This window comes from Carlito syrichta, unplaced genomic scaffold (assembly GCF_000164805.1).
Source record: "Carlito syrichta isolate Samal-C Ts95f unplaced genomic scaffold, Tarsius_syrichta-2.0.1 Scaffold305265, whole genome shotgun sequence".
Classification (NCBI taxonomy): domain Eukaryota; kingdom Metazoa; phylum Chordata; class Mammalia; order Primates; family Tarsiidae; genus Carlito; species Carlito syrichta.
Genome location: NW_007249361.1, coordinates 221,322 through 236,516, shown reverse-complemented (window position 1 = coordinate 236,516; position 15,195 = coordinate 221,322). Strand labels below are relative to the sequence as shown.

Here is a 15,195-nt window from a genome sequence, read left to right as displayed (position 1 = left end):
GATCATAATTTCTTTTTTTTTGAGTTGGAGTCTTACTCCATCGCCCAGGCTGAAATGCAGTGGCACACTCACAGCCACCCCAGCGTCAACCTGCCGGGATCCGGTGATCCTTCCGCCTCAGCCCTCCAAGTAGCTGAATCTACAGGCGTGCTGCCACATCAGGCTGACTTTTGATTTATTGTAGAGATGAGGTCTTGCCAAGTAGCCTGGGCTGGTCTTGAACCCGCAAGCTCAGGCAATCCACTCACCTTGGCCTCCCATGAGTGTAAAAAGGAGGAGGACTGATTCTGTGAAAACAAAATTGAATGCTTTCAAAAGAGATGATTAAGTGGAGTTACTTAACAAAATATTGCCATCCAGCTGAGTGGAGGTTAAACAGCAGGAATAACTGCAGGGTAACCATATAAAAATCCAGAAAATGGCTTTGTATGGTTCTTGGAGGTCTTGCTCCACTCTTAAAAACAAAAATAGAAATTGTAAACAATATATTAGAGGTAGGTTTAGACAAGATACATAATAGAAATCCAGCTATTTTATTAAAAAGGCCTTGGCCATGAATTTATTTTTAAAGAAAAAAGGAAAATGAGATAATATCTAAATGCTTTAAGTGAAAATGATAAGCTTAGACAATGTACTTCTCATGTCAAAATGAAATTGCTAATAGACTACTGTTGACTAGGAGCCTTACTGATAACATAAACTGTTGATTAACACACGTGTTTATGTATCCGTAAGGCTCCTAGTCAATGTACGTCTCATGTCAAAAAACAATAAAATAAAATGACAGGCTTAATGATATGTAAATCCCTTCTATAATTTCCCATTTTAACTTTTTCTGATTAATCAAGTAATTATTGATTTGGGTTTATGAGATAAAGAACTATTTTGTACTTCTGAGTTTTTAAATGAATGTTCTAGATTTATCCAATTTACATTGTTAACAAATGTTCTGAATTTACCTATATAATTAAAGAAACTTATTTTTACTCTCACTTAGCAACGAGATTCAGATCTTTAATCACATAGCTGATTTTCCCTCTACAGTTGACCCGTTAAACTGCATGTGTTTACTTACACAGAGATTTTCTTCCGCCTCTGCTACCTGAAACAGCAAAACCAGCCCTCCCCTCCTCCTCCTCAGCTTACTTTATGTGAAGAGGAGGAGGATGAAGACCTTCAGGATATCCACTTCCACTTAATGAACAGGAAATATATTTTCTTAGTAACATTTTCTTTTCTCTAGCTTTATTGTAAGAATACAATATACAGTATAACTTAGGACGTGTGTTAATCAACAGCTTATGTTATCAGTAAGGCTCCTAGTCAACAGTAGGCTATTAGCAGTTTCATTTTGGCGGGGTTCAAAAGTTATTCATAGACTTTAGACTGTGCAGGGGATTGGGTGCCCTAATTCCTGCATTGTTCAAGGGTCAGCTGTATTTTCTTTCTTTGCAAGTTAGGAGATATGACACATTCAAATTCTTAGAATTTCTCTGTTTCCTTAATCATTCTGGTTAATATATACTTTTAACCAGAACTAAATGATACACAGCCTTCAATTACAATCAAATCTAGTTTCTCCCAAGGAACTCGCAGGCAAGGTTCTAATACATTACTATATCTTAAAAATGTAATACACACACTGTAGGCTGTGTTGGGGGAGGTAGAGTGCCTAGCACTCCTGCTACTTGGAAAGAATAATAAAAATTCAGGGTTGAAATTTTTAGGGTAACAGTTCAACATAGGGCATATGCATTTGTTCAACCCTGTCCTCTTTACTGAGAAGACATTGACCTCTAATAGGTTTCCTAATCACTTAACCTTTACTTTTAAAGCTGTGAAATAAAGACAATGATGCCCACTACATAGGGTCAATGCAACAAAAATAAAGTGTATAAGAAGCTAAACAAATAGTAGCTGTTATTACAATGATTGACAAGGAAATATACAAGTTTATGTTCCAAGAATAACAATCGGGGACCACTTCTTTCCCGAATCTTTTCCAATAACTCTAGCTGACATTCATCTCTTCTCCTCAACCACTTTAGCATTTATTGGTAATAGTAAATTTAATTTATCATCATGTCATATTATATATATTATTTAATTATCTTAAAAGGCAATCCTTAATTTAAACAACACTTAAAACCCTTAAGACAAAAAAAGGTTGAATGGTTGATGTGGTTAATTTCTTTTTTTCTAGATAAAATTTTTATCTGTCCATCTACCCAAACCCATGAGCACACGCACACACACGTACACACATGTGCTGGTTAAATAAATAAATTCATTAGAAATATGCAGGGGGAAGTGTAAAACAATTTAAAGTTTAAGGAATTTGTTTAGCTATAATCATTCTTTCAGCAACATTCTCTTTCTTTGGGTACACTGTCAGCACTATCCTTGATATTTACTAATTCTTATTAAAGTAGTAGAATAAAACAAATATATCTGGATTGCACTAATATCATACTAGTGTAAAAATTAAGTGAAGTCACATTGGATCTTTTATCAATATAAGCAATTAAGAGTATCAAGTTTAATACTATAAAATAATGACACTTGAGATGAAAATGTTGATGGATTGGAAAATGTTCTTCTCCACACTAATGCCAGATCTGACACTCCCACTGCTGTACGCAAACAATTCCTGCCATATCATACGGCCCAAGCTGAAATCCTCAGCATGGGGTTCCCATCACTGTAAAGTCCCAGTACAGCTGCAGACCCTTTTCTCCATTTTCCTACATAATCACTCTGTTCATAGCCTCCACCTGCCCAGACGACATCTTTTGGTGAAATAAAAAGAAGCCTCTACACAGGTGCAGTGGCCACTCCCAGCCACCGCAGCCTCGACCTGCTGGGTTCCGGTGATCCTTCCACCTCACCTCAGCCTTCCAAGTAGCTGGAACTACAGGCGCGTGCTACCACACCCGGCTAATTTTTGATTTATTGTAGAGAAGAGGTCTCGCCAAATTGCCCAGGTGGGTCTCGAACCCATGGGCTCAGGCAATCCACTCACCTCAGCCTCCCAAACGCATGGGATTACAGGCTGAGCCACCGAGCCCGGCTAGCAGGGCACCTTTGTGGAACTCCAGGGAAGGGTCCTCCCTCCAAACAGAAGCACACACAAGAGTCCTGGACACACTTAGTGAGCGGGGTCAGCGTTAAGTCTGCTGGCACCCTTGTCTGGGCATTCCATGTGCGGCGAGCATCCTGGACAATCTCAGTCAGTCTCCCCTTCGACTTCCCACAATCTCACGATTCAGTGCTCTTCTAACTTTTCTCATCCCCTTCTTTAATTTATGCCTGGAATTTGAGGAGACTTTGCTGATTTCACATACAGAATTGATCCTCATCTCTTTCACATTACTGATTACCTCTTGTAACATGTCACTGTGTTACCTTTACATTTATTGCTGATGTGTATCAGAGTTATACATACACACTGAAAACCTTACTAGACTATAAGATTCCTAATTACAAGTTTCATATTTTAGTACACATTTATAAACCGGATGACTAGTGATTTTATAAAATATAGCACTACTTTTTATTTTTTATTTATTTATTTATTTATTTATTTATTTATTTTTTGAGTTAGAGTCTCACTCTGTCACCCAGACTGGAGTGCAGTGGCCGCTCCCAGCCACCACAACCTAGACCTGCTGGGCTCTGGTGCTCCTTCCGCCTCAGCCTTCCGAGTAGCCGGAATTACAGGCATGTGCTACCACGCCCGGCTGATTTTTTTGATTTATTGTAGAGATGAGGTCTCGCTGCCCAGGCGGGTCTCAAATCTGCGGGCTCAGGCAATCCACTCACCTCAGCCTCCCAAAGGCACGGGATTACAGGCTGAGCCACCGAGCCCGGCTAGCACTACTTTTTAAAGTGTATTATTACCTCATCAGTAAGGGTAACTGATCTCAAGCCAAGTGAAGTGGGGACCAAAGTGAGGCCTAAACTTTACCTACAAAATGACCATTTGTATACCTAATCCTGAATTGTACCCCACAACTTTCAAATAAAAATAAAGAAATAAAAAAAAATTTTTTTAAATGTATTGTTTATTGAATGAATTAACAAATTCATGCATGGATGACTTATTGACTAGACAACTAGATGTTTATGGATGAATAAGTCAATGGCTAAGTAAAACACTTTTATCACTACCGGAAATAGCCTATTTCAGTTGTCATTTGTTAAGATTCAACACTTTTGGTTTCTATTCAAATTTACTATTTTCTTTTTGTGATCCTATTTTGAAAATCCAAAGAGAATAATCATCTAATAACCCACTACAACAGTACACATAACAAATATTTATAGAGCAAGCCATGTGCTAAGAGCTTACTGTACATTCTCTCTAAATTTCCCCCAAAACCCAGTAGAACAGCAGCTCTAATTATTATAGTTTATTTGCTATAAAATCGCTTTTTATGAAAAGACCATGCCCTGGAGTGATGAGGTAACTTCTCCAAGGTCATGTTATTTGAAAATGTTGGCACTGGCTCTGGTATCTGCTCTTTAAATCAGAGCTCACATTTATAACCCCCACAATTTATTTCTTCTCATTTATTTATTAGTACCTCCCAAAGCCAAGTGTTGGGTCCAATAGCTGGTACTCAATAAGTGGTAGTTGAGCAAATTAACTAACAAAAATGTAAGTGAAGCTCTCTTCAGACCACTGTGGGAATTACCAAAATCTCAACGTGGATGTCTTCAAATAATCACATATATATATAAAAACAAACATTACAACCTCCCTTCCCCACATTCAAGTTTCCTCTCCTTGACACCAAGGTGACAACACAGAAAAATAAAACAAAACAAAAAATAGACAAATATTACAAAGAAATTCTGAACACCAAATTGCAACCATTGCATGCATTGATTCATACTATATAATGTGTTCATTAAATTATTGTTAACAAATACAACACGTAGTGTTACATTTTCCCCAGATCAACTAATGGGAAATATAAGGCAAAGCGTTTCAAGCCTTCATTCAGGAACACACTTCAGACATTCCAGAAATGTTTCTTAACAAAGGCTACATTTGTAAGAAAACATGATTTATAGTGTTGGTGAATTTATCATGTACAAGCCCATTCATTTTCATAACTCCTCCTTAGTGATCTGTCACAGAAACAAAGAACAGAGTACCACAAGTTCTCACTCATAAGCAGATCCTGAACATTTACCATAATACTATAAGAAAGGGATCGGCAGTAGCAGGATACTGCCAGGGGCTGGGAGGAGAACACGACATCAATAAGAGTACCTGATCTCAAACCAGGCAAAACTGGGTCCAAAGAGAGGCCCAAACTTTACAATAACCATTTGTATACCTACTTGTATACCTGTACAATAACCACTTGTATACCTAACCCAACATCTTTAAAATAAAATATATTTTTAAAAAACAACTCCTCCTTAAATTCCATTAAAATAAACTATCTCCCCCTAAATAGTATTTCTCCCCATGAAATAAATGAAGACATTCTTTATTTTGAGGGCACAACAGTACACCAGCACTGCCACCGGCTTGCATAGAGACAGACCAGCAAGTGAATTTTAGACGAGGACCCCTGAGGAAGGCCATGCCACCAGCCCCCTTAACAGGAGGAGGAAACAGCTGTAGACAAGGGAGATCCAGCAGGTGAGACAGGTGGAGTCGGGGAAGACCCAGACTCACAAGAAACCTCGGCGGTGGGGAAACTTCAAAGAGGTGTCATACATTGAGAAGTCGGGCCTGTAGTGTGAGCGTGCAGAGGACCCGTCTTCACATTTTCCAAGGAGAAATAAAGACAGACCTGGCTTGTCTGGCAAGACACCTCTGGCTGCAGGGTGGGGCATCGGATTTCATGGGGGAGGCAGTGTCATCAGAGAGGTGACAGAGGCCAGAACCAAGTTGATGACAGAGTGGATACATGTGCCTTTTTGACCTTATCCCTGCTTAGCATTGCACCTAGCACCCTGGCAGGATGGTGGAAACGTTGATTGTATTTGACAGAGATTTTTGCTTGCCTTCTGTCTCTGCTCCATTGTAAAATGTAATTCAATACTTAGCTTGGCAAGTCTGAATCCTTCAGTCAAATCCAAAACTCTTAGAGGGCACACATTTTTTATTTTATATTTGAAACATTCATTTCTAGTAATATGTGTTTTCAAAGCACACATGTGTGTGTCTTCATTTTATCTAAAGGTCTTTTCCTCTAATGAGTAAGTGGAAGCTAAGTGAAATGACTGTTTCCCCCCCACCTCCCCCAATCTCCACCACCCACACACCTCCCCCCACACCCCATACACATTTACCTGAATCAGGGAAGTTGAGAGATAACAGAGAAGTCAAAAGTAAATCACCATTAGGGATGCTTCAGAATGATAATTGTGTAACACTATAAAACTACAATCATAGCTATATTTAATTAGTTTCAGCATTTAATTTAAAATTTAGAAGTGCATCTAAATATTTAGAAAATCTAAACTAAAAGGAGCCTCCTCCACCAACCCCGCTCCATTTCCCATTTTCAAGCCTCTGTAGCTCCTCCACCTCCCCATTTCATCCTGCAGGGCGGAATCTTGCTGACACACAAGCCTCTTCTCCCATTCCTGGATTCCACTTTCACTCCTTCAAGGAGCCAGCAGGCTGCTCACCAGGATGTCTGGTCTTCCAAAATCTACGACTCCACACACAATATAAACGAGCTAACATGTGTGTGCAAGAGACTTGTTGAAGAGACAGAATCCGAATCAGCCGTCATATATGAGGGAGGAAGTGAAGAGAGCCTGATCTCTTGCAGACACAGCTACAGGGAGAGGTGTTCCATGATGGAAAGTGCGCAGGTGTGTCTGAGCACACTAGCGTCCGTCTTTTTAATGGTGCTTTCTTGAGAAGTATCTTATTCTGAGACTCCATCCATTTCTACTGGTTTCATAAAGTGACCTATTAGTTTGTGTAAATGTTGTCATTTCATCAGTTTGTTTTGATATTGTTATGCAGTAAAACAAGAAGTCACCAGTCCTACACTGATTCCAACCTGATTTTGAGAGCATTATTCGTCTGAATATTCTAAGTATGAGGATTACTAGCTAAGTGGGTTTGAACCAAGAAGTCAGAAATGTTAAAGATGGGAAGTGGCCCAGGTTTGGGAAGGCACATTTGGTTCAAAAGCAGAGAATTCCCAAAGTAGGTAAGACAAGCATGCGAAGGTGTCCAAGGATCTAAAAGGTGGGTTAGACAACAGAGGAGGACCCGGCAGACAGCTGGGCCATGCAAGACAATGCCTCCTGGAGATGGAGGCTGGGGATAAGGAGGCAGGAGGTTGTGGGGAGCCCTGATAGCCTTCCAAGATAGGAGCAGAATGAGAAAGTGAAACACAGGTGATGGGTCTGGAGACAGACAAGAAAAAGGAGCCATACAGGAGACCGCCTGCTCAGGCAGCCATCAGTCTTCCGCTGCACAACTCCCCTGAGGTCAGGAAGACCCGCTGTGGTCGCTGCAGGACTGGAGCCCGGACCACCCACCTACTTGGAATCCTGGTTTTGTTCTGTTACACCTGCAGCCCTTTTCCCTCTCTGCCACATGCCCAGTCCCTTTGGGTGCCTCACTCTCAGGGCATTTTTAAGCTCTAGATTTGGCATCTCTCCCAACACCTTTCCCCAGGTCACAGTAGGTCTCTATGTGAGACCTGCAGGCTGCATCCACTCCTGCTTAGGGCACTGTACTTCCGAAACTTGCTGCTCTGGTCCAGGCCCAGCTCCCCAAGCCCCACTCCTTGGAGATGCCAGGGGCAAGTGAAGAGAAGGAGCAGATCAAGTTAAAGGGATGACATCATCAGTGCCAAGCCAGGCCCTGTCTAGTAGCTGAAATGGCCATGGCAGAGAGGCAGAAACTAGTGTAGGGGAGACAAACATAGGAAGCCAAGGAAGAGAGGCAGAAAGGCACAAAGTGAGAAGAGCCTTCCTTGGATAGAAAAGAGAGGATAAAACATTTACCAACAAGAGCAAACTTGTAGGTGGGCACAGTAGCTCATGTCTGCGATTCCAACACTTTGGGAGGCCAAAGGATCACTTGAACCCAGAAGTTGAAGACCAGCCTAAACAACATAGTGAGACCTCCTCTCTACAAAATTTTTTTAAAAATTAGATGTGTGATGGCATGTATCTATAGTTCCAGCTACTCAGGAGGTTGAGGTGGGAGGATTGCTTGAACCCAGGAGATAGAGGCTGTAGTAAGCTGTGAGCACGCCACTGCATTCCAGCCAGGACAACAGAGTGAGGCTGTAACTCAAAAAAAAGTTGACTTTTCCAGAAATATTGAAATATTTTATGTATATGAGGTAACTCTATCTACATTTAGATAAATTATAGAACAAGAAGAAAACAGAACATTTAGTCAAAAAGTAAAACGACTGAGATCTAGCAGTTTCACATTTTTCTCCAAGACTTCAGTCACTGTACCAAAGTATGTTCAACTTTACATTCCCATTTTATCATAAAACTAAACATTTGCATTTTATCATAAAACTAAACACTTTTTTCATTACAACTGAGATTCATGCAGTATTTATTTTCCACTTAGGTGCACAGCATTTGGGAAAGGCACAGGACCTCATCTGGTCCAAATGGACAGGACAAATAGTTTTTTGGACAATGTGAGATTGTAATTGACATAGACTCTATCATCTATCACATTTTCTACCACCAGCTTTGAAGAATGTATTATCTGTGTATTTAAGTCATTGATAAATACTTTGAACACAAAGTGACTCATGGCTTTATGTATGGGACTCCCAAAGGGGAGAGATGCATGCTGAATTTTTAGTCAACTAAATAGTTCCACTCCTCAGTTCACCTTTTAAACATTCTGTCCAAGTAAATATGCCTATGGCCTATTCTACATATACTTATTATGCGCCTTATAGAATGCTCCCATAGATAAGAATCCATGACAAATAAAGAAGTCCGTAGACTCCGGAAAAGAAGTCACTGGAAGCGATGCATGGACCTACCTGCAGGTACTTGTGAATGTGCCAGGACGCTTGCTTCCCGTCGTTCACTGACTCCACCGTGGTATTGGCCATGCCCACAACGTCCCCCCCGGCAAACACCCAGGGCTCGCTGGTCTGCATGGTTTCTGGATCTACTTCAGGGAGACCCCATCTGTTAAACTTTATGGGGCTCAAGGCTTCTTTTACTGAAAAAGAAAAGAGTGAAAAGCAACAATGACTAATCTGTGCATCACATAACAATAATTTGAAAATTAATAAAAATTAAGATGTAATTATTGTTCTAGGGATTCAAGTCACTGTTTTTAGTGAACCGTAAAAATGAAAAGTTACTAAAATTTTGGCGTTAATAACACATTCAAAGTGTACCGACTTAATCAACTTTAAGTACAACTCTCATGTAGGAATTAAAGGTCACAAATTTGGGCAATGTTTCAGATCTGGCATTCGTGTCTAATAAGTATAGACTCATGAAGAGGCCCAGCCCTCTAAGTATATATAAAAGGCATTTTCTAAACTTTATCCATGACCATTATTTTCATAAATCTGCTATTATTCATATTACCCCAAACTTGTTCCTGTTTGTCAGTCATAAGTTATATCATGAATGTGGTCAATGACCAATCTCTTCCTTTTACAAAACATTCTGTAAAGCAAAATGAGACAAAATCTTTTAACATTTTCACCAAATTATTTGTACTTACTATTAAGCAATTTAATGGACACTGTAATCCAGTTACATTTAGCCCACAATTTCTGCTTTGTTTTATTAAAATCAACATGTGCAAACATGACTGTCAGTTCCTTGTGGAAACTGCCCTATAAAATAGTTTTGCAATTATTTGCCAAATATGCTGCATTCCCATGAACCAAAAGTGTCAAGAAATGTGAACGAGGTTGTATTTGCTTAAAAAAAATATCTAGAGGAGACTTTGGTTGAAAACATAATCCTGACATTTGGAAGGGATTAAAAAATGCAATTTAGAGAAAAGGCTGCTGGAGAGAAGAAAGGAAGAAAGGTAGGCAACACCCTTTCAATGGAGTCACAGAGCCAATGTTCAGAATAACAGGTCCCCTCCAAGTTCTCACGACATGATTGCAAGTACAGCATCTCAGGCAGATTAAGGGCCCTGTTCACGGCTCAACTCAGCTCAAAAGAGAAAACAGCAACTGGAACTCAAGGAGAGGAGCTTGGAAGATCCTGGTACAGATAAGTTCGTTGTTGAATTGATTAACGTATCAAATATAAAATAAAATAGCCAAATGCAAAAAAAAAAAAAGAAAAGAAAAGAAAAGAAAAAGAAAGACTCTGATGCCTAAAACCAATTTCTCCTGAGCAACATAGAAACAATAAAAATTAAAATAAACCTTGGTATATACTTGTGGTTTTCTACTAGAAGATTTGAATTGCAGGAAATTATTAAAGGATTGCTGTTGACGGTGTTTTTCCCATGGCACTGCAGGTTCCATGAGAACAGGACCGTGTCCATGCTACTCACTACTCTACCATGGAGCCTACCACAGATCTTGGCACAGAGAAGACACTTGATTTGATGGATGGATGGATGAATGAATGAATGAGTAGATGGGTCAATGCTATCATATTCAGGTTTTCGCTTTAAAATTTTCTACTGCTTATATTTGCTTTTCACCTTTCATCGAGAGGAAAATTAAATATTCATGTAATTATTTTCAAAGCAGAATGGCATTTTGAGAAGATTTTTCTAATGTCTTTAAAGGTCACATGAAAAGAGACCTTTATCATTTGTTCCCCATTGCATAACAGATCGTCACTACCATCTGTTGACAGTCACTTGAGTTGCAAGAAAGTCAGTAGTGAGTACGGCTCATCACTTCAACCTATTTTCATAATGGCAACTGTAACACACCATCACTGAACGGTGTATGCAATGAATTTTACAAATACAGACGAGGGGTAAAGATTAACTATTCTATAAGAGATGACCTTGTTTTCAAGACTTTGGCACACACAGATTTTCAATAAAGATGATTATTAAATGAGAAGGAATTCGAGATTATTCCCCTAGGTGATCAAAGCCCTTTTATGCATTTATATCATACGTTAGAGGAACATTCCTGGAAGCTAAATACAGATGCACTCCAGGCTTGAGCAAGGTAGGGATGACACCTTAGTCATCTTTGATTCCCACAGCATCCATGGAGTCAAAGACGTGTATAGCATTGATGCTTCATATCTGTGGGTTTCACATCTGTGGATTCAGCCAACCACAGATCAAAAATATTTTGGGGGAAAAAACGGATGTTTGTGTCTGTACTGAACAAGTGCAGACTTTTTCCTTAACGTTATTCCCTAAACAATACAGTATGACAACTATTTACATAGCATTTACACTGATTGAGATAGCATAACTAATCCAGAGATGATTTAAAGTGTCTGGGAGGACATGCATATATTATATGCAAATCATATGCCATTTTATATGAGGGAACTGAGGGCAATTATGGTCTTGGGTATTCATGGAGGGTCCTGGAACCAAGCCCTCATAGATATAGAGGGACAACAGTGCTGTGAGAGAACTGAAGCTTAAGTCAGTGCATTTCACGAGCATAGGATGCTTTCAAAGGTCTGGGCCTAATTTTGAATTTGTGAATTTGTTCAAAGTTGGAATCTTCTCTTGATCGTAGTGCATTATACACAGTAGGTGCTAAATAAATGTTTGATCAACTGAATTGAAGCTCTTGAGGAATGTGCTCTATAATGTTTTAGGATGCAACAATGTTCATAGTACAATTCACTTTACTATTCAACCTCCATCCCAAACTTGGTCAATAAGTAGTCAGGAGATGTTAGCAAGAGTTTAACAAGCAGCTTTGCATTTCTTAAAATATTTGGCACCTCCGGGTTCAGTGGCTCAGCCTGTAATCCCACACTTTGGGAGGCTGAGGTGAATGGGGAGGCTGAGGTGAATGGATTGACTGAGCCCACGGGTTCGAGACCCGCCTGGGCAACTTGGCAAGACCGCATCTCTACAATAAAATAAAATAAAAAATTAGCCGGGTATGGTAGTGCGCGTCTGTAGTTCCAACTACTTGGAAGGCTGAGGCAGAAGGATCACTGGAGCCCAGCAGGTCGAGGCTGCAGTGGCCGGGAGCGGCCACTGCACTCCAGTCTGGATGACTCCAACTCAAAATATATATATATATATTTGACACCAACAACACAAACTACTCTTGGAGCATTTATGTGTGAACTCAGAAGCACTCTTCCATTCATGGACATTTCTACTGTAAACACATTGTATTACTGTGTGTCCTTAAACACTCATGATACACATGTATGCTTTTAACAATAAGCTTTCTTTCCTCAATATTTGATTCATTTATCCTTTGAAGTCTTAAACCTGAATATCAACTGTTTTAATTACTTTATCATTTGTAATGCTTAGCTAACATCAGTAAAAATAAAACAATTCTTTGATACTCTATTTCAAAATAGAAAAAGGTCTTCTTTCATTAAAAAAAGTGATCTCAGCCTTCTTTTGCAAGGTTATATTACAAAGTATTTTAAAAAAAGACAAAAAGAAAATTTTCTAACTGATGTTTCCCCTGCCCTTTTTGGATGCCTTCAAGTTAACAAGTTCCTAATGTCATTCAGAAATAAAAATAAAAACAGGAGGATTGGACAGCTGGTTATGATGCTATTAACATCCATTAAAATAAGATCATCTGTATCCATTTTAATATCTAATACTTGGCTCATCGATATCTACAAAAGGATCACTAAAAAAGTAGAGCATGGAAAATCTGTACAAACATTAGCAAGGCTGAACCAGGTTGGAAATGTGTTCTTTGACTGGCACTAAGCCCCAAGAATGTCTGTTTATCACAACCTGAACATCTAGTTGGGAGCATGTACCCATTGGTACAGTAGATTCTCTTTAAGTGCATGTAATATTTATATATTATTCATAAAGGTATTACAACTTTCTAAAATCTGACTACGGATCCAAATGGCTTTCCCAATTTCAGAAATTCTTTTGAAATAATAGTCATTTTAACAATTACTTAACCATATTTTTTAAGCTAAGAGCTCAAATCAAGGATTCAGGGGGAAAAAATTCCTGTGCATTGTATTCATAGTTAGTCAGAAAGGAATTCGTTTATTTAGCTGCTTCATAGGAGGAAAACTTTCATCCTCCTCGTCATAGTGGCGGTGTGTCTATGAACCCCTCAGTTCTCTTACATCTCTACTCATACATTTAGCTTGGAGAACAATGAAAATACATCTCAGAAGCGCATCTTCTGTTGTGCTTTTATCCAGTTTGGAAGGAGCGAAAGCATAAGTGGATGAAAAATGTATATTTACATTTGCAAACCAAATAACTGCTTGCCATTTCCTATGAAGTGCTAAATGAATATTAATAAAAGGATTGTGTTTTTTTCTTTCTTGTTTATAAAATAGAGGTGTGGAGAGAGATTTTCTGTTATGTTATGCAGTTTTCTCATAGATTTCCATGAGATTGCATATAGTGGAGACCGTGGCACATGTCCCAGGAGCTCCAGAGTTGAACAAAAAAAGGACTTGAAAAAGAATCCCAAAACACACTTATTCAGTCTATATTATTTTGCAAATGGGAGAGAAATGTGTTAAATGATATGGTGCCTGGAATTTTATGCAGTCTTTATAAAGAATGAAAACGTCCTTAATTCATACCAAACATTCAAGATTTATGTTAATTTTCTGCTTTAATTACTACTATGTTCAAATGAGCTTATTTAAAAAACAAAGACACTCTGAGGTAGCTTTATAACAAGAAATGGTTTTGAAATGGGAACTTTTAGTCAATTTAATGTTATGCATGAAATGATTTTTATATAGACTTAATTGTATTGTGACACACAAGTTCTTCAATAAGCCACAGCTTAAAATTGCAGAAATCATCCCTCAGGGACACATTGCTAGCAGATGCAGATTGCCAAGGTCAATTAAACTGGTGTAGCTGCACTGTCATATATGTAGACGAGAAACCCACAAGCATATGACAAGTATATTTCTTGGTATTTATAAAAAGATGTCAAGAATGTTATATTTTAGTACAAAAATATAAATTAATTCTCCATAAACAATACGACAGGAGTCATCATGAAGAAAGATTATTGGTATTCTTTGAAGTTTGATGAGTTAGAAAACAATGGGGGAATGAAAACTTCTGACATTCGTAATAAAATGATACCTTGAAAGTGGATACATTCATCTATGTGCTTGCTGTTTGATTTTACATAACCTGTTACCCAGTAGGTCCAAAGCACAATGAAACCAAGAGTCGAGTTGAGGCTCTCATCTCAGTAATTCAGACCCGAAAGCAAAATCTCAGTAGCAAAATGAGACAGATTCTAATTATAAGGGCAAGATCTCACAGTTCTGTTGTCAGAGGATGATCTAATGTAGAAAGGGACAGGACCGGGCTGCCTTCTACTAACAACAGCTGGTCTGGAGGGCATGAGCTCTGTCTTCACAGCTCACTCTGCCTCCAAGTATCTAAATCAGCACACTACCCCCCACACGACAGAGACCAAGTAAAGTGCCATCGCCCCTCTTCTCCAAGTCTTGCATGTACTAACCTTGCTGCCCCACCTTCCTGGTCTGCAGGACCTCACATGCCAACTCTATGCTTTTCAGCATGTTGTATTCCTCTTCTCTCCTATTCTGAGGAACTTTGTTTTTGACATGGTTCTCTTTCCTAATGGTCACTCTCACGTCTTTCTCTTTCTTTACTTGAGTTTTCAGAGTGGCTTACACTGCCAACTTTTCTCACCACCCAATTGTACCTCTGATGCAAATGCCGCCTCCTCTGCCCTTTCACCTTGCTGTAGCATCCAACAGCTGAACTGCATTCATTTTGATCATCCACTTGGATGAGCAGAAGGCTGCTCTCCCAGGCTTCTTTTACCCTTAACCCAGTCTTCTGGGGCTGCAACACCTCCTCATCTCTTCTCCCTCCTCTTCTGTCCACTGTTCTTTCACTGATGGGCATTATAGTCACTTGGGCCTTCCATTTCATCTCCCTGAAAGTGACCTCGGACTCTGACCTGAGCGCGCCCACAGCTCTGGCGCTCCTGGTTTGTTAGGGATGATGACCTGCATGTGCCACTGTCCCTCCCAAGTCATCCTGCCTGAAGCCCAGCCCACGCCTTGCCTCCT

The 15,195-nt window shown here is 39.4% G+C and overlaps 1 protein-coding gene across 1 annotated transcript in view; it reads right to left on the bottom strand.

Annotated features, from left to right (window-relative positions):
* Positions 1-15,195, bottom strand: part of LOC103263796 (dihydropyrimidine dehydrogenase [NADP(+)]) — a 405,431-nt gene that overhangs the window by 215,574 nt on the left and 174,662 nt on the right. The window contains 1 exon segment of the mRNA XM_021714144.1: positions 9,015-9,199. Within this exon segment, the coding sequence (XP_021569819.1) occupies positions 9,015-9,199 (185 nt within the window).